This window comes from Coturnix japonica, chromosome 5 (genome assembly GCF_054131305.1).
Source record: "Coturnix japonica strain WE chromosome 5, WE-NBRP24, whole genome shotgun sequence".
In the NCBI taxonomy this organism is placed as follows: Eukaryota; Metazoa; Chordata; class Aves; order Galliformes; family Phasianidae; genus Coturnix; species Coturnix japonica.
The window spans coordinates 33,184,845-33,209,534 of NC_140667.1; the positions used below are offsets into that span (position 1 = coordinate 33,184,845).

The following is a 24,690-nucleotide window of genomic DNA, read 5'->3' on the forward strand; positions in this document are numbered from 1 at the left end:
GCTGTTTGGTAGAGCAAATTGTCTACTACGAAGCACTATTTTTTGACATAATCACCACCATTAGCTGTGCATTTTTGCTAGTGGTGAAGAGGGGCTGCAGTTCTTTCTGCAGGGAGAAATTCAGTGATGCACCTTTGACTCCTGTGCCCTTCCACGTCAGAGGCCGTTTTGTCAGACCTGCTGCCATCTGCTGCACAGCAACAAAATGGAATGGAATATTGGTGGGAAAGTTCAGCTGCTGCCAACTCAGCATCCACCTCTGACATCATAGGCCAACATAATAAAATGGGAGGTGTTACTTTTGGAGCAGCCCTCGTAGATGGTGCACATTTACCCTCAAATCTCTGTCAGTTTCAGCTGCACGGGGCTATTCCTCCTCAGTGCTTTCTCTAAGCACAGAACAGCTGAGAGCATAGTAACTACTAAAGTCTGTAAAAAGCAGAGATGCACAAACGTAGTCAGTGCTGATGAATTTATCTTCGCCAGCTGCCGTCCCCAGGTGGAGACCTAATTGCCTCACAGCTGCCCGGCTGCAGTTTATGCACGCAACGTGCGGGTTGGACAAAAACAGGTGCAGCCTCTTCTTGCCTAAAAACCTCGGGTTTAAGGCTGAAAGCGACGTGGAAATCACAGCCCCGCAGGAGCTGGCGGCCGCAAGGCGCTCCGACCCATCTGGCGCCGCCCAGTAACGGCTCCGCCCCGCCGCTGTGCCGGGCCGCCACGTCGGCGGTGTGTGCGTGCGCGGCAGGGGGCGGGGAGCTGCGCCGGGCTGGCGGCGAGGCAAAATGGCGGCCGGTATCAGGGAGAAGCAGATAGGTAAGCGGTTCCTATGGTTTCTGTTGCGCTGTGAGGCCGCTGTTCTGCCTGCAGTGGGAAAAGAGCGCGGTGGGTCTCAGGGTGTATCTGGGGGCTCTTCTGGGAGCCTGCTTTCCTCCCCTCCTTTTCTCTGACGGCTCCTTCGGGCGAGATGGAGCCCGGGCCGCCTCGGTCCACCTGGGGATCCTCGGCCGGTTTGTGTCGCTCGGCGGCGGCTTTCTCCTACTCCCAGCCCCTCTCGCCGCGGTGTTCCTCAGCGGTGGGTACGGTGTCGGGACCGGGGCTCTCCTGCCGAGGGGCCTGGCCTGCCGGGCCCGGGGAACACAGGTGCCCAGGGACGCGGCCGCAGGTGCCGCCGCGATGTGGAAATCAGCCCCGGGGTGGGGCTGCGCGGCCGGGAGGGGAGCGGTGTCCGTCTTCGTGGGACTGGGCTGTGCTTTCCTTTTGTTCGGCTTCCTCTGTGCTGTGGGAAGGGTCAGCCAGAAACGTTGTTTAAAGGTAAAAAAGTAAAACAACTGCTTTGTTGCCCCTGTTTAGACGCTACTGAGGTCCTGGGGTTGGCGGTTGGACTCGATGGTCTCTAGAGGTCCCTTCCAACCCCTACAATTCTGTGATTCTGTGGAGTGTTTACTGACCTTTAGGAAATTACGATTGTGATATTACCAACTCAGGCTCCCTGGGGCAGGTATTCTGTGGGTAAAAGGGTTGTTTACTCAGTCCCTCCTTATGTCCTGCTGAGTTTGTAATTGATTCCTTCATTTCCCTCTTGCTGCTGCTCTGTACAGGGGCGCCGAGCCATCCATGTGAACATACCCCTAAAGCACAGAGTGTGTCAGCTCTGTATTCCTGCTCACTTCACTGAGTTTTTGTCTATAGTTTTAATTGCAGCCTTGTCATCTTCTCGTGACAGCTGCTTAGAGGATTCTGGGTGCGTTCATTTAACACAGGATACCTATGGTCATCTGCTTAAAAGTCTCATCCCAAGTCTCTTTTTTGAACTTAATGTTTTACCAGCTTTTCTGTACCATAATTATATGTTTTCTGATCACATTCCACTGCCCATCTACCACTGATGGAACTGATTCATGTTCCTTTACAGTACTTTTTCTCACGCTTACACCTTTCTGATAAAGCCCCTTGTCATTGAGCCTTTATTCCCTGTGACTTTATTCGTTTCTCTTTCACTGTTCTCATCCTCTTTCAGTCAGCGTTTATACCCATGTTGTCTCCTGTTGGGGCAGTCACTTGCAAGGAGGTAGCTGGAAACAAGAGGTATTCAGCAGGGTGAACACTGCTCTGTGTGTGTGTCTGTTGTGCTGTGGCCCTGCTCCATAATCAGAGTGTATTGCTGTGCCCCACTGTGAAAACCCAGTCCTTGCCCCATAGAGTTTTTAGCATAAAGTGGAAGAGCAAGAACAGAAAAGATAAGCAGCCAGTACATCTCTAGGTTTTGTGATGGTCGCAGCATGTTGGTAGTCTGATTACAATGTCTTGCACCTGGGGCTGGCAGCCCCTGCTATCAGTACAGTGTGGACAACAAAAGGTTTGAGTGTAGCCCTGACAAAAAGATCTTGAGGGTGTCTAGCAATGTTCCCTTGCAGTTGAGTGGATCTCGACTGTATTAAAAGAAGTAACGGTTAGCAGGTTAAGGGAGGTGATCCTGCTCCTCCACTCTGCATTGGTGAGACCTCACCTGGTGTACTGTGTCTTGAGGTGGAGTTAATACAGGAGAGACATGGATCTGTTGGAGAGCATCCAGAGGAGGGTCATGAAGGTGGTCCAAGGGATGGAAGCCCCTCCTGTGAGGCTGGCTGAGAGCTGAGGCTGTTCAGCCTGGAGAAGAGAAGGCTCTGGGGAACCTGATAGCAGCCTTTCAGTACATGAAAGGAGCTATAAGAAGGAATGGGACAGCCTCTTTAGCAGGCTCTGTTCTGATGTGACAAGGGGAAAGGGTTTCAGAATAAAAGAGGGGAGATTTAAATATTTCTTTTCTTCATTGTAGGGGGTTTGGACTAGATGGGTCCTTTCCAATTCAAATTATTCTATTATGTGCTTCTGTTTATGAGTAAAGTGGATTATGTAGCCCTGATTTCTGAAAGTTTTTCTCTTTGCAAAATCCTATGACAGTTTTGTTTATGGATTTGGAGAGAATTGCTGCCAGCTTATACCGATGCAATTTATTTTTTCACTTTTTGCCACAGTGCATGGTGTTTAATATTGGATGAATGAGGAAGGGCTCCTTAGGAGCCCTTAGAAAGTGGAGGTAGGTGAAAAATCGGCCTTGTTTTGTGTATTGAATGTGAAGTTAAATGGATACACATGGACAGAATTTTCCTGTTGAAAATTAGGGGTGCTTTCATGCTCCCTTATGCAGCAGTTTCTTATAAGTGCTGAAAATGTTGTAAAAAATATGTGTCAGCTTTAGTCAGTCAGAGAGGTATTGCTGTGTGGTATCCTGTGTGTGTGGTGTTGTTCTGATCAGGTAGGAAGAAGCACAATTACAGTAAAGCAGACTAACTTGTAGGATACAAAACAGACTCTTCAGGAAGAGTCTGAAAAGAGTTTTAAGGCAAAATTTAGTAGAATATAGCCCGTGTAATCAAAGAAAGAGATTCTTCATGTTTTAGGACTCACATGTTTAATGTCTGTTGTTGAAGTGTAAAGAGACTAAAGCAATATTCTACTCTTTTTTCCAGTGGCTTTGAAACGTATGCTGAATTTCAATGTTCCTCCTGTTAAAAACAGCACAGGGGAGCCGGTATGGAAGGTAAGGGCTGCATGAATGGGAACAGGAGAATTTTACAATGTCAGAAAAAAAAGTTCAGATTATCAAATTTAAACTAACTCACGTACACTCTCTGTGTCCTTAACTCATACAGAATATTTTCCCCCTTGTGATATGAATACAGAGTTAAACATCAGAGTTAATGAGAAAAAGACTTTTGACGTGTTGGCTAGTTATGTATGCTATGACGGATTGATTCTCTGGGCAATATATTAATGAGCAACTAAAAAGGATGTTTTTGAAGTGTGCCTATACTTCGTGTGTGGCAAGAAATTGCATGATATCTTACAGGTGTGTTCTGAAAAAAAAGAAGACCGTGGAAAAGGAAGAACCGTTGGGAGCCTTAAGTTTAGGACAAGCTGAGTTCAGGCTGCCCTTGATAACTTTAAAAAGTAAATAACTTGTCACTTGTGAAAAATTGGTGCTCCTTGTTTTCTCTTTTTGTTAGTATCTTTCTTGCTCTGTGCTTCTCCCATTGTTTCTCCCCACATGTAGTCAGTTCTACAAAGCAAGTTCTGACAGGAGATTCCTGTTAGATTTATGGTTTTTTCACTTAATCTTGTGGAGTTTCTACTCACTTAATCGTGGAGTTTCTTATTGTTCAGGTTTTTGCACAAATGGAAAATCACAACAAAGTAACAAATTGGTACATGTTTATCACTTTTAAGGTTAGGATAGTAATTCCTTAAACCTAAACTCCTATATACAGTTTACTGCTTCAAAAAAACAAACCCAAAACTAAAAAAAGTCTATCTGTTTCAGGTTCTCATTTATGACAGATTTGGTCAAGATATCATCTCACCTTTGCTGTCAGTGAAAGAGCTGAGAGATATGGGGATCACTTTGCATCTGTAAGTACTTTTCTAAAACAAAATTTTTTTATTATTATTTAAATAACTTTAATATTTCCCTGAAATTATGAACAACAACAACAGCAATAAAGAATGAAGCTTATTCAATGAGTAGCTGCTATAATAGGAATTATTCGGTGTTCAGTAGCATTTCTTGTTGTATAAAGGAGGCCTTTGCTCAAAATAAATGAGAAATCTAGTCAAGATTTTTGAGAATGCCTGGACGAATCCCTATCTCCTTTTATATCTTGTAAAAATGATTTTGGCACAAACTGTTACATGAGACAGTGCTTGATCTTTGCTCATCTTTTTACGCACAGACTTTGTCTTCTGTCTGTGATAGGGAGTTTTAAGTGTGAATTTAAGAGCTTTCCCATTTCTCTGTCTACAACTGTTTAGTCAGTTCAGTGGCATTCCTTAGCTGTGGTGATAGACATGAAGAAAATTGGAAAATGTTTTGATTGTTTTTGAAATTATATCAACTTCAGCTAAGCAAAAGCTGGAAATCAAAACACAAATTACAGTTATCTCATGGATGTATTGGCGGTAATGTTATAGAAACATGTAAGCGCTTTGCCTATGTCTGTATTAATGAGCAGGAAAGAAGAGGTTAATTGTGTGAGATATAGGCAGGTTTTTTTGTTATATCATTTTGTATAGAAACTGTTGAGTTGGGGCCTGAACCACTCATTGGTCACCTGAGGCAAGGACTGAGTCAGCCATGGGAGCACAGGTGAAGGTGATTTAGTTGCATGACCCAAAGGTGTGGAGCCTGGCTGCACCTCTGCTAGACACCATTTAAGGTGTCTGCCACTGGGAAAGGATCTGTTTCTGGAGATTCCTCCCTTTAGAGTTTTTTACTGTTAGGCTAGGATATAGCAGGGCATTTATTTTTGATTGTTTCTTTCCACCACGCTAATCTTTCTAACTATAAACCTGTAAAATACCATCCTAACCACACCACGCTTCTAACTGCACGTTTGTTAATAGTACAAACATCAATTAATAATTAGTGAATGAAGTTCATGGGTGCAGTATTTTATCATCCTCTGAATGAAATAACCTGTTTTTTTAAGATTTGTGAAGCCTTTTCTTAAGCTTCAAGTAAAGTTCAGAGAACTCTGTTGACATGTTGGGTTATCAAAAATTAGGCAGATGTGATTTTGCTAATTTTTCATGTTTTATTCTTGCTAAAATGTGACTAAATATAATAATACATTCTGGCAAATTAAATTTGTATCTGCATAAGTAATTTAATTAACATAATCTTATATGAATCAAAAGAGGAATAGAGTGGAGATGTTTTGTTCTGTGTTTTTTTTTCTTTTTAGGCTTTTGCATTCAGATCGGGATCCTATTCCAGATGTTCCAGCTGTCTACTTTGTAATGCCAACAGAAGAAAATATTGACAGAATGTGCCAGGTAACTTGCATACTTAATATTTAAGATGAGTGGGCGCAGCAGGAGTATTGTGTTTGAGATAATCCTGCATTGATGTCAGCATGACTTCTGTCTGCGCAAGAACATCTGGTTCTTGTGCATGTCTGAACACTTTTGCTTGCATTTTATCTATGTGAGCACATCGCTGTCATAATACCCAACATTTTTACATGTAAAATGTTTCCCAGAAAGTAGAAGTGTAAATATGTCTTCCCTCTGGGGAGTGAAAAGACAACAGTCATCAGGCACAGGCTGAAATACAGGGCAGTCAGTTTGACCAGGGACTGCATGGAGTCATCTTCCTTGGAGACGCAGTGGTGAGCCACCTCCTGTTTGACTCTGCCTTGAGCTGTTTACTTTCTATGAGAGAAACAGGCGGCAGGTAGACATTCACCAAAGGAAGGGAAAGCAGTAAAAGGTAGTTCTTGTTGCTGGCAATATGTGGAATAGTAGCTGCTGTCTGGTATCTTATTTCCTCATTTTTCTTCAGTTCTGCATTAGAATCTATCAAGCTATGTAGTCAAAACACTTCATATAGGGCTGTATGCTTAGACAGCCAAGCACTTCAGAAAAATAATTTTGACTGGATAATTGGAGCATTGCATATTAAAGGGTTTTGTATTTTTTAATAATTAAGATATATATTAGTACTTTTTCAGGAAAAAGACTGTGGTTTGTTTTTCTTTTAGGATCTTCGCAACCAACTTTATGAATCTTATTATTTAAACTTTATTTCCGCCATTTCAAGAAGTAAACTGGAAGATATTGCCAATGCTGCCATAGGTGCTAATGCTGTAGCTCAAGTGGCTAAGGTAAGAAAATCCTCCTGTCTGTACTGTATAGGGTACTACTGTTACAGGTATTGCAGTCGAATGTAACCACATCTGTGCCACAGACAGCTTTCCTGACTGAAGTGTGAGCAAAATAGAAGTTTAGCTAGGTTCAATGACAGGCATGGATTTATTTACTTGGAGAAAAGTATCTGCAGGCATCTCATTAATCCAGCTTAGTGTTATACCTCACCTTACTCCAAAACCAAAGTGCTGCATGACTATTGTACTGAAAGAGTGGAAATAGAGTAGTTGCAGAATGTTTCTGGTCTCACTAAGTCAGTGTGTGCCTCCAGTCCAGAAATAAATAGCAACTAATCACTGATGTTTTTATACTTCATGCTGGACTGTTCTGACCATTCTTCCTTTATTTTCAGGTGTTTGATCAATATCTTAATTTTATTACTTTAGAAGATGATATGTTTGTATTGTGTAACCAAAACAAAGAGCTTGTTTCGTATCGTGGTAAGTAAAATTTCTTTGTATGAAAGATAAAATGTTTTAAAGTTGAAGTTTACTCTTGTAGTTACGGTTAACACCTAACAATGATTATTTAGTTTTGATCTACTCAGATTTCAGGATAATCTGTCAGATATGAAGTTAAGTATGATGAAGTAAGCAGTTCACAGATCTTAGTTTAGTCATCTTTACTGCAAAGCTATTGTAATATTGAAAAATAGTTGTTTTTCTTAAGAAACAAATTTAGGAAACCAGTGCACCCCAGACAATGTTTTTTTGTATGTGTTTGCATTTACACTTGTAGGTAGGCACAGTGGGTGGCTGCTTTGTGTATGCACCACTGTTCAGTCACAGTCCTATATACAGTTCTTAAGTAAATGTTTTAGTTTTGTGTGAATGGCCAGCTAGCAAGTTACTGTAGGTAATGCAAAGCAAGAATGTTAACTTCAATTGATAATTTTATGTATTGTCTAGACGGTGACCAGTGTATAAGCGAGCGTGCAGGGGATGTGTTTAGGATCAGGGATGAGTAGCACAGGGAAGAATCTGGAAAAAACATTACTGAAAATGAAAGGAGATGGCTTCTGCAAGCATGTAGGCCCATGTACTTTTGTCCACGTCTTTGTCAAGTCTCCGAGTTGAAAATGAAGTCAGTCTGATGGGACTGTTCTTGCTGTCTTATGGGGCTTCTGCTGAGCCTTTTTGGAACCTACCCTAAAAATGGTGAGGATGCTCTTGAGTCACTTACCTCTATAGCTCTGTTACTGCAGCAGCCTCAGTTGACAATATGTGCTAGTTGTCAACATCATACAAATTTCCTCCCTTCTTTCACTTTTGTACTCCACTGAGCCATTTAGTGTGCTAAACTAACAGAGAGTAACTTACATCAGAACCAGTAACTTTGTAGCTGCAGAGTATTCCGTTCTTTCGGTTGTCTCATTCTGTGAAAGGCAGCAACTCATTTGTGTCATCTGCAAATCCAATGCAAAGGCAACAGAAGATGCATGCAAGTTATTGGCAATGCAGCTCTTAGTTTAGCAGAAGTTCCTCATTACATTTCTATAGTCAATGTCTACACAAGTGCCACACAATTAATTTCTTTATTTGGCTTCACAGAGCACTCGCTAATGACTGGGTAGAGAGATGAGAAGTCTCTGTATCCTTAACATTTATCAGTGAGGTTCTTTTGTCCAATTTCCAAGGTCTTTCTTGCAAGCTGAATCCACTGTACTGAACTTGGCCTCACACTGGGAACTTATTCCAGTGTCAGGGTTTGAGGAGCTTTTTTGTTTGAAAAGCAGAATTTTTTTTTTAATTGCTTTAAACTAAAACCAATTGCTTGCAATTTTGGTAATAATTGTTTTGCAGTGGGTGTGTGCATATATAAAGGTTCTTGACTGTGCCTCATAAAATTTCTATTAGCTGACAGAAAATTTGAATTGAAATGACTGAAAACGTTTTCACCTGTCAGTTTGTGTGATTTGTTTTTTCTCTCCTGGGTTGCTGAAGTTTGCAGTTTCACACTATGTTTAAACCAATATAGAAGTGGACTGTTTCCAAACACTGATGGAACAGAAATCTAATCTCCCATACAGAAGTAATTAGTTTTCCAGTAGAGCACTGAGCTGATCGTCTCTGAGCTCCTGTCTGACCCAGGGAGGCAAAAGGAATGCATGGGCAGTGAAGGAGTGTGAACTCTTTAGAAGACAGTCCTAACAGAAAACTGCCACTTTGTAAATAGCTGCGTAATCTGCCAGGTCAATATAAATCTGATGGCGTTGGAAGAGAGAACATGGTAACACTGTTCAGTTACATAAAAGGTTTTCCTAGCCAGAGTTCTATTTCTCTATGGCTGCAGAGGAAAGAGTAATGGCTAATAGTATGAAGTACTTGTACCTGACATCCTGTTTGATGTTATTTGAATGCTTGTTAATTTGAAAAATGGTTTCTAAGTAGACAGCCATTCCTATTCCATAACACGTGATTCACTAAGAGGGATTTTTAATTATACAAGGATAATCTGGAAGGAGGCAATGGGGAAAGGCTGTGGTGTTGGGCTTACATGGTGACCAATCTCAATCTCAAAAAAAAAAAAATTATATATATAAGGGGAGGGGGGGAAGTAATAGAAGTATGTTTTATGTTTTGATCTTTTCAGCTATAAAAGCTGTTGGCAATTGACGGCCTTTATGTAAAAAGAGTCACTTTCGTAGTGTTGATGTGACATGAACTTCCTTCCTTCACCATGTTTTTAACTCTTTCCCACACTGTTTCAGCCATTAACAGACCAGATATAACAGACACTGAAATGGAAACGATAATGGACACTATTGTTGACAGCCTCTTCTGTTTTTTCGTTACACTTGGTAAGTTTTCAAACTCTAGCATATTTTCCATTCCTTTTGGAAGAGACCTATGCTCAGTAAGATACAGAAACTTTGTAGTTTTATATAGCTAATTTAAGGCAGAAGTAGGTGTATGGCAGGTACCTTGATGGTTTGCTGAAGGAATTACAGAACTTCATAGAATTATTCCTGTACATCACTGCCAGAGAAAATAAAGGCTATCCCATGTGAGAGGTGATATATTTAGTCTTCAGCATTGATGGGTGAGGAACACTGAAGGTTTTGGATTTGTTCTTTTATAGAAATACTAGTTTGCTCTGAAGGTCAGCAGTGCTGGGAGTTTGGATTTATAATCTCAAAAAAAGGAGAAAAACATCTCACAACCCTTGCAAGGGCCTAATTGAAATACTTCTTGGAAGATAAATTTAATTTCATTATTGTAAATTCTGTTGTTGCTTAACCCATACACTTTTGTAGTGATGCCATCTACTGTAAGTTCTCACTGTGATCAGTGGATTGCAGATGGTATTCTTTAAGAGAGTATGGGATCTCTTTGGGGCAGTCTTGTGGTATTTAGGTTGTTAACTTTTTTTTAAAAAAAAAAACATATTTCATATTTTTATAGGTGAGATACAGAGCTAAAGATTTTTAAACCTGAAACCCTACGGGAAATGCTTTTGAAAATGACATTTCCTGATACATTACTTTGTGTTTCCTGTTATATGCCTTGCTATTGCTTTGAAGTAAATTCTGATCTTCTTAAACTAAGCTTTAATGCTTCCCTATTAGAGATTGTTTAACCAATACATGATATGCTGTCTTTCTAGAATGTGCTGTCTTTTACATAAATTCATGCATGAGAGTTAGTTTTGTTAAGCTTCAGGTATGGAGTATTTTTGGTTTCATATTTAAAGACTGTGAGAGACAAATTTAATGTAAGGATTGATATTGTCTGCTTGAGAATTTTAATTTCATAATAATTACTAAGAAATCGTTTTTTTGCAAAGTATGTTAACTTAAAAGTCTTAAAACTGTGATACAAGTGGAAGTCAATGTATCTTTTATTAGGAGCTATTCCTATAATCAGATGCTCGAGAGGAACTGCAGCTGAAATGGTGGCAGTGGTAAGAAGTGATTTTCTTAAACAGTATTGCTGTTGTAAACTTTATCTTTAAGGGCTTGTTTGCTTTTTTCATTGCCACATAGTGATACGTAGATAGGGATACATTGTCTCCTTTTCCTAGTGAAGGAAATAAAACTGGAAAGACTACCCCAGCCTTCTGTTAGGATTTTAGTTCCCTGGAACTCATGTGTAGAAACTGTAATGTTATGAAATCAGCTGATGAGAAACTTAAATCAGAAAGATCATTTGTGCTTTGGAATTCTTGTAGGTTTTCTGAAAGGTGTTAGAATTAGAACCATGAACCTATAAATAAATTATATAAAAAGTTGCTGTCTGACCTGAGGTTTTTCTGTGTCTATGTAGGTATTTACTGAAACACCCCATAGGTGCGAGACATTTTTCTTATGTTAAAGTAGTCTTGATAGTCAAGTAGGAATGAAATTACCAAATTAAACTACAACTAAAAATTGTTACAGCAGTGTCTTCACTAGGGGTCACTGTGCTTCATTTCTTCTGTATTCCTCATAGCTTTCCTCATCACAGAAGCCTTAATGTTGGGTAAATGTTCAGTCTGCATATGTTCATATCAGGGCTATTTTTACTTTTATGAAATGCTTTACTATGACAATATCTACTGCTTCTTTTCTGGTTCCCTGTGGTTGTTGGTATTTATTTTTTTATTCATGCATTTAGAGAGAGGATGCTAATTACCAAAGAGCAATTTTGCTGGATGAATATCTTCTGTAGAGTCTTGGTTTTGGGTATAAAAACTGGAGGGAGAAAAAACAGGGAAGAGATTTCCTGGTCCAGACCGAATGTGAAGTTGACCATAAATGTCTTAGCTATAGGAAGTGTTAGCTATAGGAAGTGCAGAACCAGCATGATCTTTAAATATTGGTGAAGTAAATAGGTTAAGAAATCGTTGGTTCATTAAATAATGTTTTGTGTTTTTTTTCTCCATGCAGAAATTAGATAAGAAGCTCAGAGAGAATCTAAGAGATGCCAGAAACAGTCTTTTTACAGGTGACAACCTTGGAGCTGGCCAGTTCAGGTAAGGTGTTAGTAATAGCTGTATATTTTTATTTTTCATGTTTCAGTTTTCTGTAAGATCTTACTAGGGTGAGTCACCACTATATGGTGAAAACCACAAGGATTAGGTTCGAGTTCTGTACTAAAGTAGTTGTGCTCCAAAGCAAGATTGCCCTTCTCTTAGCATAATTGGGTTGAAACTTACGTGGCTGTGACAGTGAGACAGAAATTATTTAATGATGCAGGCAGTTTTGTTTGCCCTTTCATCATAGTCACATTGCAGTACCACTATATGCAGCTGTTCTTCTGAACATATGTTAATCAAGCTTTAGGATATTAAAAAGAAAGAAATACCCGTTTTCCCACTTCTGAGCAGTTACCAGTTATAATTATGTCAGCTGGTCTCTGTATCTACCAGAGAAGGATTGCATAAGCCACTTGGATGATTTGACAGTTTATTTATTTTAATGGGAACTGAATTGTAACCAGTGAACTTCCTTCAGGAGGGTAGCCTGCTTTCCTGTTAGGAAAGCATTATTGCCCTCAGAAAATCAAGACGCAACATAAAGGAAATATGGGAACCTCTAACAGTTAAATGGTGGCTGATCTTGGGTTTGCTTTCCCAAATGACGCCAGCTGTTGAGGTTATACATCTGCATGTAAATACTTACACAGAGCATGGAATTATCAGTTCAAATTATGTAGTTGTCACTGTTTTATATTCTTTAGGGACATGGTTACACCTGTGGTATTTCAGCTCCATTGTTAATTTTTATGTGGCTGTAACCCAAGATATTTTGGAGTCTTGGTGTTTTTTTCCTCACAGAATTGAGTTAGTAATGCAGTTACAACAAGGCATCTCAGAAAGTAATTTTTTCTTTATGGACTTAATGTGCAAGTGAAGAGTTAAAATGAAATAACAGAAGCTGAGAAGGAGATATTATGTTTGAGCTACGTAATATGATTAAGGTCAAATGTGACCCACTTTGGTTCTTACAACACTGAACACTTGTTTGAAACTCAGTTGTGTATCCACACAAAGAAGTATTAATTAATATTAAAGGGTATTTATTCTGTAGTGTTCTGACTTCTGCTTAGTATTTTTTCATCTGCTACAAAATACGGGCAGTGATCAGCCCCAGAAGCTTTGGGGAAGGCTGGTGGAATTCTTCAGTAGGAAGTTAGACTTTTAACTTAGTATGCAATGTAGAAGGTGGTTTATATCACTCAGGATATTACTGGGATGGTCTGAATGCATTTAAAGAAGTACTAATGAAGTGTCATCTTTTCAGCTTCCAAAGGCCCCTATTAGTCCTTGTTGACAGAAACATAGATTTAGCAACTCCTCTACACCATACTTGGACATACCAAGCTTTAGTGCATGATGTTCTGGTAAGAATAAATCTGATTTTGTTAACAAAAGTATTTTTTCACTCAACTTGTTACTAGACTTAATTGCAGATTCTCTCTTAGCCCCAAATCAATTTCACTACTTTTACTTGAAAGTAGAGGGTAGGTGGGAGGTTGGAGGATTGTTTAAGAAGGTTTCCTTAGCAATAAGATATAAAATTGTCAAAAACTTGGAATCTTATACGTAACTCAGCAGTCGTAGATGATTCCTCAGTAGTTCATAATTGTTTAACTCCAAATTCTGTACATTCCATTTGTTTTTTAAAAATACTTGAATTTCCAAAAATGTCTGTTTTACTTCACAAGATGTTGTGGATGCTCAGTATAGATGTGCCAGGTGGTACCTGACCGTACTGTGAGAAACCTAAAATAGATTTGTTTTTTTAAAAACAAAGATCACCTTAAGCCTTTTCCTTGAGTTTATTTTACAAAACCAGTAGTGGTGATGTACTTGAATGAAACCAAATACTCTTTACTTGGGATTTGTGCATTTCATATATATTTATATTATTAATAATACAAAAAGTAGGAATAATTAGTATCTGGAGGCTTTTTTGGGTTGAACAGTTAAGTCATGCAAATCATTTTGGTATGTAGCTTTGAGGAATAATTTGTTTTTATTATTGAGGCTGACAGAGGAAGCTGTAAAATACACACGTGCAACTATGTAGGTATAGTAATAATAATATTGCATTTCTACTGGTTACTTTTGAGAGCAAGTGAGAGTCAGGAATTGAGAATCAAATTAGAATTTTACAGGTGCAGATGCTATTGCATGGAGTCAGCACTTATTTCTGCTCATTGTCTGCGCGTCTATGAATGAGCAAATGCTCAGTGACTGGCTGGTAAATACCTGCCACCTCCATGTGCCTCCTCATCAGCTGCTAGCTAGAGAAAGTTGTCTGGTGGCCTCAGAAATGCACTGGTGTAGGACTTTGGTCCATCGGGAGGTCAGAGGGATTAAAGATATAGTGAAAACTGAACACTTACAAATATGGAGAGATACTGGAATAATGTGACACTGAATGTTTCTTTGTACTACATAAGTTTCTGCAGCAACTTGTTCAATATTGCATCTCGCTTCTCTTTTTTGGTTGAGTTGATAGGATTGTGTATTTCTTTAATAAAATGATAATCAAGTGGCCTGTGATTCCATGTCAAGGGCAGAAGTTTAATTTCAAAACCAGTCAAGTTACTCACATTGAATTCAAGCATGTCAGATTCTTCACTGATGGCACGTAATTTTATTAAATGACCACGGTAGCCACTCAGATGGCCATGAATTGTAATTGTTACTGTGGTGTTAATTATGTACATTTTACTTTCACATTTGAAGCTTTTGGTTAAAATATCCCAGGAGTTCTGTGGGGTGTTGAACTAAATGCTAACCAAGCCACAAAAAGTGGAGTTCTTTGTCCTTTGAGATGATAATGGTGGTGTTTCTACACATAAACAGATGTGTATGCAGAGATCCACATTTCGGACTAAAATACCCTTCAGGAGTGGTTACAGAAAAGTGGGAGGCACAGATAGAAGGCTTTTTAAAGACAGAATGTGGAGGTCAAATGAGGAGGACTGGAATCGATAAGAATCATTTTGGTAAAACTTGTAAATGCCAAACCTAACATGGAAACTCGGGTCACTGGTGAGTTAAATTGAGCCAAAGCATAGATCTCCATTAAAAATTACAGCTGAGATTTCAGTTAAATGATTATTTTTCTTTTAACTTTGTAGTGAACAAATTTACATTAAAAATATTGTAGTTTTACTGAAACCTTAAGCATGCTGTCTAACATGAGGTTTTATGCCCATTGGCTGCATTGTGTTTCCTTTGGGAAGCGACTTGGTTTTGCTTCTGTTCTGGCATGGATGACTTGAAATGGAATTCTGAAAGTGTGAGCTGCGCCAACTGATAACTAGAAACATTTTTAAAAGGTTTTTATTTGACTGTTACACTTACAGTGGTCTACTGTAATGAAAATCAGTTTTATTTCTGGAAAAAATACATATTTTAAAAAATTCTTGACACTTCCTATGAAGTCAATATTTTAGCTCCTTAATCATTATTTCACAAGAAGAGTTCACCTGTGAAATCACAAATGTACACCAGAGGGGTTAGTATAAAGTTGGCATGTAGGGTTCTTGCTCATCTTTGTGTTGAAAATTAGGGGTTATGCTGCAGAAAGCACAGAGCTGTCCTTGGCAGAAGGGAAAAAGGAACAAAAGGCAGACAGGGAAACAAGCAGTGATAACATTGTATGTGAACGTAACTCTGTCCAATCTACCCGAAAGGTGTAGATTCTAGATCTGCGCATCAGTAGAAGCTACATGGAAAAATAGTCATTTTGTTGCAAGCTGTTGTTTTGTTACATGGATGCTATTTCACTGGTGTTTAGGAAAAAAAAAAAAAAAAAAAAAAAGTAGAAGAGAATGTGTGAAAAAGGTTAATTTAAATAGCCCACCCCAGTCTGCCTGTGAGTAGATACCGATGTGACCTTCCTCACAACTCTGTTAATTTTGCTGTAATTGTGTGAGAGAAATTCAACCTTAGAATTTTTGTCTAGAACACAAACTTTCCATTACTTTAAGCTTTTGAGCTGAGTATTTAGAACTTAGTTATTGCCAAAGAATTTATTTTCTGTATGGGAAACAGTATTCCTGTAATTTCATGTTAAGAAGGCTTCTTGCTGCCTTTGATAGTTTTTCAGTAGTGCAGGTAATTTTGGAGATCTTGCATTGCAGTCATTATTACCGGCAACCTGTTCGCTGTCATCTTGGGAAATTTTAATGTAAAGCTTTATTAGTAGTTTTTCCACTAAGAAAAAATCTTGAAGGTAATTATCTGAATATAAAAGACTGATTAAATGATTTGAAACTGTCAGATATTTACTGAACTTCCCTTTTCTTTTTCTCTTAGGATTTCCATTTGAATAGAGTTAACTTGGAAGAATCAACAGGAACAGAAGGTACTCCAGCAGGTGCCAGACCTAAGAAAAAGAATAAGAAATCCTATGATTTAACTGCATCTGATAAATTTTGGCAGAAGCATAAGGGCAGGTAAGCAGTATTAGGTATGAAGGTGATGTGTGGTTTGCTTGATCAGCTCTTATGGCAGGACTTCCTTGATTTTGTTTGACTGTGAGGACATATGTTTAAGTACTACACATAAGACTCACACACTGGGGTGTGTGCCTAGGAGTTGTGTGGTGAGTTTTATTTTTTTGTAATAGACTTAATTATTTAAATCTAACTTGACCTGTATAAATAGCAGGATTGGAGCACAGACATAACTGTCCTTAGTTAGGAAGAGCAAAAAGAAAATTGATTGTACACAGTCCTTACACTTACTCAGATAATAAATACCTGCACAGAGTTCTGCCTTCCTGTAAGGTTATTGCTTTTAAAGAAAGAATGTGATTGATACGGCTTGTCCGGTGTGGTGGGCTTTTTTTATGCATTGTATTTTAAGGGGAGAATTCTCTACATATAAAATTACTTCCTGTGTTGAATTTTAAGGTAAAAATAAGGTGAATATAAATTTGTAGTGTTCTTTCATATTGTTGTAATACTGTTTTTAAGTTTCTTTGGAAATATCTTTAGAGACTTCTTTTCAATGGAATGATCATTGTCCATATCCATTCCATCATTCATTGTATCTGGCTTTTGTTACACAGCAAAAAACTGTTTATCAAAATATGTGTATATAGTTACTGCTTTCAGTAATTTGCTTGGAAAGTTAAGCATAAAACATCATTATTTTCACATGTTTGATAATACTAATGTATTGGTACTTCTGAAGTATGTTTTCAACATCACCTGGGTTATACAATGTTCTTGGCATGAACTGTGGATTTAACTGAGCCTAATGCAGAGTATTGCATTAGTCCTTTTCCAGAGGTAGCTGAATCTGTCCAACAAGAACTGGAATCCTACAGAGCCCAAGAAGATGAAGTCAAAAGACTAAAAAGTATAATGGTATGGCTTATCTCATGCATTTCATTTAAAGACTAATAGGACTTACACAGGTGCTCATCCCCCTCTGCCAGCAACCAAAAATGTCAGTGCATGCTGAGTTTTAGGCATAATGTGAACTTAGATGTGGGACTAGGAGTACCATTATTCATTTGAAGTTCAACTTCTTGCGTGTATTGGCATTAAATTTATGTAATGTCCTTAATAGTAAAACACAATCCAGACATTAATATCAGTTTGAGAAAATTGGTTCTAAGTGCACTGACTGTACTTCTGTGTATCGTCTTCATACTCGTGATTATTTTCATTTTTCTTTCCAAACCATTGCATAAAAAACAGGGAATAGAAGGGGAGGATGAAGGAGCAATAAGCATGCTGTCTGACAATACAGCTAAGCTTACTTCAGCTGTTAGGTAAGTAATCAATATTGCATTATTTTTTAATTGGTTGGGAATTAGTTTTAATTCTTTCTGTCACTTCGTTCTTAATATCCTTTTAAAGAAATATTTTGACTACTCAGCTCACTAATAAAAAATAGATGCTGCATTATTCTGATTCAAGACAGCATATTCTCTGCAAGTGCTTCTGCATTCAGCTTCAATAGCATTTGTTTGATAGTTCTTTAAACATAAACATAGAATGACCTGGGTTGAAAAGGACCTCCAAAATCATCTTGCTTCAACCCCCCTGCCTCAGGCCCTTGAAATGTTTCATCAGCAGTGCTGAATAACCACAGTGCATCATAGATTTGATTGCTTTCATGACAAAAACCTCAACTATCTTTGCATTCCTTCCTCAAAAGAAAGTTAAAGAAGTCCACTTCCCAAATTAACTCCTTGCTTTGTACGGCGGAATTGATTACATTTTGTGTAATGTAATTACTGTGACATCTCTTGGCAAAATTATAGTTCCTTCTTAAGAATACTACATGGGAAGTTTACTTCCCTGCTCCTGGATACTCAACTTTTTGAATGACACTAAAAATCTGAGATTTGGACTTGTTCCCAATTGTGAATCTGTTTTTCATTCCATCATTTCGTATATTATTTCACGAATCTTTGACATTATTTGTTATTGTATGTTAATCTGTACCAAAAATGAACCAAATGCTGATGATGTAAGCCATTATTTTAGTAGATGACTTGTTTAGGTAAGAAAGGCAAATATCTGTTGTTGATCATGAGCTTTTGGTAGGAATACTAAATTACCTGTGTTATTTGGTTTTTTTACTTACTAAGATAAGAGTGTGTGGATTACTTTGTTCTATTTGAGAATCATTAGATCTATATTTTGAAATGTTTCAGTTACAACTGTACTGTATTCTGTAATGTTTCTGTAGTATGTATGTACAATTCAACTATTGCTGCAACTCAGCAGGTTAGTTTGTATTTAATCTTTTCAGCTCTCTTCCAGAACTTCTAGAAAAGAAGAGGCTCATTGATCTTCATACAAATGTTGCAACGGCTGTTTTGGAGCATATAAAGGTAAGATGGCTCTCTGAGTTCAGTGTTCTATGAGTTAGTATTCCTTACCTGGAGAAAAATGCTTGAGCAAGTGAAGTGGGATTACAATAAAGCCTTTTCAATGGCGTTTTCATTCATCCTTTTCATAAATCACAATATAACATTACCTGGTGTTGAAGGGTGAGGAGGAATGAATTTTGCATATCAGTGCATGAGAAGAGAGGTAAACACCCATTTCGTTGTTTTGGAATTTACTACTACACTCTTGTTTTGTTCTTTGTTATGATGGCCATAATCTTTATTATATATAAATAATATACATTATATACTATAATATATAATAACTGATGTTATTTTCATTATGTGCTTTATGCACTTGTCAGAAGAGTACTGTTTACTGTTCACCAAATGGAAGTGATATCCAGAGATGTGGCAGTAATGATGCAAGTTACCAAACAGGTCTTTCTAGCAGGGTCTGCTTTAAATGTCTCCTCTGTGTTATTTACACTCTTTAGAAAGATGCTTCTTCACTTTTCTGTTTGCTGCTCTTTTGTCAGGAAACCTGCAGATATTATAGATATTATAGATAAATTATAGATAAGGCTTTTGGAAACATTGCATTTCTGTTCTAGAAAGTGATTCAAGCACCAAGTGTCCTTGAAAAGTAGTTTAGAAAATTATACCCCATGCTATTTAGAAGAGATAGACTTCAAAACATGTTGCATTCTGCTTTTCCATTTCTCAAGTGTGTAGGGTGCATCCTCAGTTCTTACTGGTGCTGAACTTTTTCTAAACCAAGCTCTATAAACAAATGAAGAGTTCATTTTTAATTATAAGATACAGAACAAATACAGAGTAGTTTTAAGTTGGAAGGCACCTGCAAAAATTGAATCCACTATCAGACTACATTAGGACTGATCCAAACTTAAAGCATACCATTAAAAGTATTATTCAAATGCCTCTTTAACACAGAGAATCAGAGGGTATCAGCCATCTTTTCAGGAGGCCTGTTCCAGAGTCTGACTTATCCGCTCAGTAAGTTCTTCCTAGTGTCTCATCTGAACTTCCCTCTACATGGTTTTGAGCCATGCCCAGGCATCCTGGAGAAAATCCTGCTTGGATAAAAGGAGGCTGATCTTAACAAACCCTGTGGTTTGACAGGAAGCATAGGCCTGCACCAATACTTATGTTGTATAGGATTTTTAGGACAGAAGCCAGATTTCAGAGCAATGTGTGGAATAGAAATAAAGCAGTTTTAATGACCAGGCTGCTCTTGGCAGAAGACTGAATTGAGATGTACTTGTTCATTCTTTATTAGGTGTCTCTGACACACTTTTCCTGTCACCTTAAGATGGAAGGATTTACCTTGGTGTCTTTCTGCAGCAGCCCTCTGCTAGCCTTAGTCTCACTCCTTTGATAGGAGCCTGCTCCTGGAGAGATCCCAGGGAGCATGAATCAATTTATCCATAAATGATTCTTACTTCTCATCCTGCAAAGTGCTCTGGCTCCTTACTTGTTATATAGCTGTGGGAGGCTGTGAGACTAATTAGCTTGTAATTTCTTCAGTGCATTGATGATGCATGTCTCTATCACTGTTTCTTTGTTTTAGAAAGGATCACTTTTTCTCCAAGTGCTTGGGAACTAAATAAACTTGGGCTAATGCAGAAACAAGTTTTAGTATTTATTCCATTGGAATTTACTTACACAAAAGCCTTCTCACTAAACGAATGTGAAATACCACTCAGTTGCGTTGTGCTGGTTTTTTCTCCCCTTTTCACTCCCCAGTGTTAGAAAAAATACCTAGTGCATTGCGGGTGCATTTAAAATGCAGGGTAACATTTTACTGCGTGCATTTCTCAGAAATGCTTTCACCACAAAAAAACATAATCTCAGGCAGCACTTCTTAAAGAAAGTCTCATGATACTTGTGTGTGCTGTGGTGTACTGTGTTTTATGTGAAGTTAAATGAGAAACCAGATTAGGATAAGAGGAAGATACATATTTGGGTGCATGTACAGGTCATGAGGATCTAGTGAGATACTGCACTTTTTCTCAGGTCACTTTCACTTTTTCAGTGATCTGGAAGCATATTCAGACTCTAAAATGGATTCTTTGCATTGTCCATTACAGTTTTTACTACAGTAAACGAGTGCTTTTTCAGGTGTGAGAATAATAGCAAAAAATGCTATGAGACCAGCTGTAGTTAGCCTAAATTTCAATTTCTCTTACCGTCATATTTTAGTGCTCAGTTTACATCTTCTTTCCATGTGGTCTTGGATCATTTTCTAAGACACAGCCAGAGGAAACCAGAAATGAATCACATACTCAAGGGTCCTGGCAGATTTCTGGCATATCTAAATGTTTAGTGAAATGATGGAAAGAATGCATCACTTTTTTCACCAAGTGAACCATCAACTGTTTACTGTCAGCACTTAGAACAAATGCATTATTGTTGGGCATTGATTCTTCTCTGAAAAAGCTGGTAACTGAAGGATTGTGCCCAACAGCTGGTAGGGCAGATTTAAGACTAGAACTGCAGATAATCTTTCTCTAGCTACTGTAGTTTCAAGTAATGCTTATCTTTGCACATCTGCCTCACACAAATGCTCACATTACTGATGTATGTTAAATTATGGCACATACCCTTGCACTTTTCTAAAATGATTCATTAGCGAGAGGACTAGGTAAGATAACATCTTGCTAGAATTTTACACATACGACTTTAAGTATTGAATTTTCATGTGAATTATTGTAAGACGTAGATTACCAATCCTTGTTTGCTTTGGGTTTTGTTGAATTCCCATGTAATTTTCTTACCACGTTTCTCCTTTTTTTTTTTTTTTTTTATCTCCAATGCTGTGAAGGATTCCATTATCTGCATGGCCTTCCACATTAACCATTTCATGTTTTGTAATGGCATCTCACTATTTTAATGGTTCTCTTCTAAAACAGGTCACATTTGTCTTACCACATGAACAAAAAACATGTACATAGTTACATGTATCTGTCAGAGTGGTCCAGGTCACTTTTCTCTAATTCAGCACAGACAATTATGTTACTGCCCAGCAAATAAGTGTTTTTAGGTCAGTTGTAGTGCCCTTTCCATCGTTACTTTGTTGTTGTTGTAAGCTCAGTAAGAGGGAAATGGTGGTATAGCTGCTGCTCCCAGCCTTCTAGAGTGCCTCTGCCACTTGAAAGGAGCAGACTAAGCCTAAGCCAATTTGTTGCATGAGATATCCAACCCTTACACAGTTTTAATGATACTGCCACAATTTGGCTTATTATGGCAGGTAGATTGATATCATTAATTCATGACGGTTACAAGAGTTGCAGTGATTAGTTCACTGCCTGTTCAATTTGCTGAATCTTAACATAGATCATGTACCTTTCAGAATTCATATTTCACTCACCAAGTGTGGTCAGTAAGCATCTCAGTCTTGAGGAGTACCCCTGAGAGGCTTTCCAGACCCAAGGTGTTCACTACCACACAGCACACTGCTTCTGTAAGGAGAGCTCAAATCAGGCTTTCTCCAGCTGTTGTGTGCTTACTAAAGTAACATGATTTCTCATAGAATTCGGAAGACCTCCCATGTGTTTCATTATTTCCCTCTGAGCTTTATATTGATGCCTGATGCCTCATAAGTGACCTTCTAAGAGATTTCAGTTAATCCTGCTTTTCCTTTTCTCTGCCTTAAAAATGAAGGAATTTTATGCTTGTTTTGGAGTCCAGTGCTCAGGTGGAGATTTCAGTGCATTTCGGAAGCTTATCCTGTAATAAATTTTGGCTTCATAACATATTGTTTTTATGATGCTAAGTTGAAATCTTTCACAAATGTTGAAGAAAGAAAAAAAAAAAGCTGAAATATGGAGCTTTAATTACAGTGAAGATCCTGTCCCTGAACTAGAAATGAAAAAGGCCATTACACAGAATCACGGAATTATCGAGGTTGGAAAAGGCCTAGAAGATCATCTAGTCCAACCATTACCAATACTTCCCAGCTAAATCATATTCATCAACACAACATCCAAACATTTCTTGAACACTCCCATGGTCGGTGACTCCACCACCTCCCTGGGCAGTGCATTCCAATGCCTGACTACCCTTTCCAAGAAGTAATACTTCCTAATGTTCAGCCTGAGTCTCCCCTGGTGCAGCTTAAAACCATTCCCTCTAGTTCTATCATCGATTACATGAGAGAAGAGGCCAACCCCCAGCTCACTACAGCCTCCCTTCAGGAAGTTATAGAGAGCTATAAGGTCTCCCCTGAGCCTCCTCTTCTCCAGGCTGAACAATCCCAGCTCTCTCACAATTCAAACTGAATGGTGTTAGTGTGCAATAAGATGTCGCATTAGGAAATGAAGAGCGGGAGGCAGGAAGGAATGTAAATGTAAATGCATCTTTATTTTTCTTCACCTTGCTATCCAGCTTGGCAGCCATAAGGACCTCTTTCTTGCTGTCTTGTCTTGTTGAATCTACAGGATTGTTTAGCTCCCGTTCCCCAGCTTTTACTCTTGGCATGTCTGAGAGTTTGTCATTGAGTGAGAAAAATGGCACTTTCCTCTAAACCGGGACATCTGCTTCTTATCAGCACTTTTTGGAATAGTTGGCTCTTTGGGAAGTAACTGTCTCATTGATGTGACATATCTGGGAAATCTGTCAAAAGGTAACTAGTAGTGTTTGCGCCTGTTCAGTAATCCTGTGAAATTTTACTTGGTGTCCATCTAATTCCTCATGTACCTGTATAAGAAAACTACTGCCCTAATTAGCACTTCCTCTTGTAACATTGGTTTGTCACCTGCTGATGAGGAAGCTGCATGGACTCACTGTAGTGAACCTTATCAGTAGGTGATGTGTGTGCTGCTAATGTGGGCAAACATAAAGGAGCTGAGCTTTAGGATTTTCAGTCTGTTTTCTTTTCATGAAGAGTGCAAAGTTCCTGCTTCAAAAACCACTGTCCCAAATTTTGGAGAGTAAGTATGGAACTGCCGGTAGTATTTCTGTTCATGCTCTAAGTACCATGGCTATATGCAGCCAGTGAGTTTTCTTTGCTGCAGTTACTGTTTTGCCTCACTCAGACAGTCAGAAAGTAGCACAGAGTTGCAAAGAATTTTAAGTAGTTTGCAATGAAAATGAGTTAAGAACTGTAAATCCACTTGTACAATTTGAAAGTATCTCATGTTTAAGTTATTTTATTTAGAGATTGATCTGTAGACAAATGTTTTGAATTAACATATTTGTTTTACGCTATAGAGTTTTACATGCCATCTGAATAAATTTGTCTTAAATGAAACACCAGCTAAGATAATAGAGGCACTGCCAAATTCAACAATAATGTATTTGTCTTAATGAGATGAAGTTTCCAGATTTCGTGACAGCCCTTTGTTAGCTGGATGCCTTTTGTCTGAGAAAAGTATTTTAAACCTAAAGACTTTGATTTTATCTCCTTGTAAGGAACTTGAATTTACTTAAAACGCAAAAGGAAGTGAATATAATGCAAAGGCTGGGAAAAAAATGTAGTGGTTTCTCTGCAGTTGTTTTCTGTCTCTAGAGACAGTTAAAGAAACTATAATGCAAATTAGAGTTGTCCAGTATTGTGGAGATGGGTCACAGAACATGTCTGACGTGCCAGGTACCAAATTGCATCTGAATGAAAAACCTGGAAAAAGGCGGTCAGTTCCTCTCTGTTGTTGTTTGTACACCAGTGTAACAGCCATAGATCATCAGATTACCTTCCAGCTGAGTACGGTACGGTTAATGCAGGGCCTTAAAGTGGTGTAACTGTGGATGTGAGTGCCCTCCCAACATGAGCACAAGGCAAATAAAGCTTTGAGAAAAGCTCTGCATCTTTTTTTTTCCTCACTCCATACAACTTTAATGTAATGAGGGTCATGGAGATAAATAAGATATACTTCTAGCTCTGGATGCAGGAAGCATCAATTCTGATCCCCACTTAATGGGAACTGCTACAGAGATGGAGCTTATAAAAATATCCTTGAGTACGAGCTTGTACAAAGGGTGACTGAAGTTGAGGTGCTGTTCTGCAGGAAACTGCTCTTCTCAAGGTGTTGAGTAGATAATAAATGAGAAATAGGAGCGTTATGTGTAGGTACTGTAAAGCAAGCGGCTTCCTGCATAAGCTTCCTGCATGAATGCCAGCAACTTTCAAT

General features: G+C 38.5%; 1 protein-coding gene across 8 annotated transcripts in view; it reads left to right on the forward strand.

The window, feature by feature from the left end:
- The first annotated feature begins 755 nt into the window (after positions 1-755).
- SCFD1 (sec1 family domain containing 1) overlaps positions 756-24,690 on the forward strand; it is a 42,134-nt gene continuing 18,199 nt past the window's right edge. For 4 of the 8 annotated variants that reach the window (XR_014947218.1, XR_014947217.1, XM_015864968.3 and 1 more), the window contains exons 1-14: positions 756-816; positions 3,513-3,583; positions 4,364-4,452; positions 5,784-5,874; positions 6,582-6,704; positions 7,100-7,187; positions 9,458-9,547; positions 10,595-10,650; positions 11,615-11,700; positions 12,971-13,070; positions 16,006-16,145; positions 16,973-17,063; positions 17,400-17,473; positions 18,463-18,544. Coding sequence is in view for 3 of the 8 variants with exons in the window: in XM_015864968.3 (XP_015720454.1) it covers positions 786-816; positions 3,513-3,583; positions 4,364-4,452; positions 5,784-5,874; positions 6,582-6,704; positions 7,100-7,187; positions 9,458-9,547; positions 10,595-10,650; positions 11,615-11,700; positions 12,971-13,070; positions 16,006-16,145; positions 16,973-17,063; positions 17,400-17,473; positions 18,463-18,544 (1,212 nt within the window). In the remaining 5 variants the exon portion in view is untranslated. Of the gene's footprint in view, positions 817-3,512; positions 3,584-4,363; positions 4,453-5,783; positions 5,875-6,581; positions 6,705-7,099; positions 7,188-9,457; positions 9,548-10,594; positions 10,651-11,614; positions 11,701-12,970; positions 13,071-14,544; positions 14,734-16,005; positions 16,146-16,972; positions 17,064-17,399; positions 17,474-18,462; positions 18,545-23,001; positions 23,187-24,690 lie in introns of those variants that run through there. The other 4 variants (XR_014947219.1, XR_014947220.1, XR_014947221.1 and 1 more) reach the window with 4 other exon arrangements.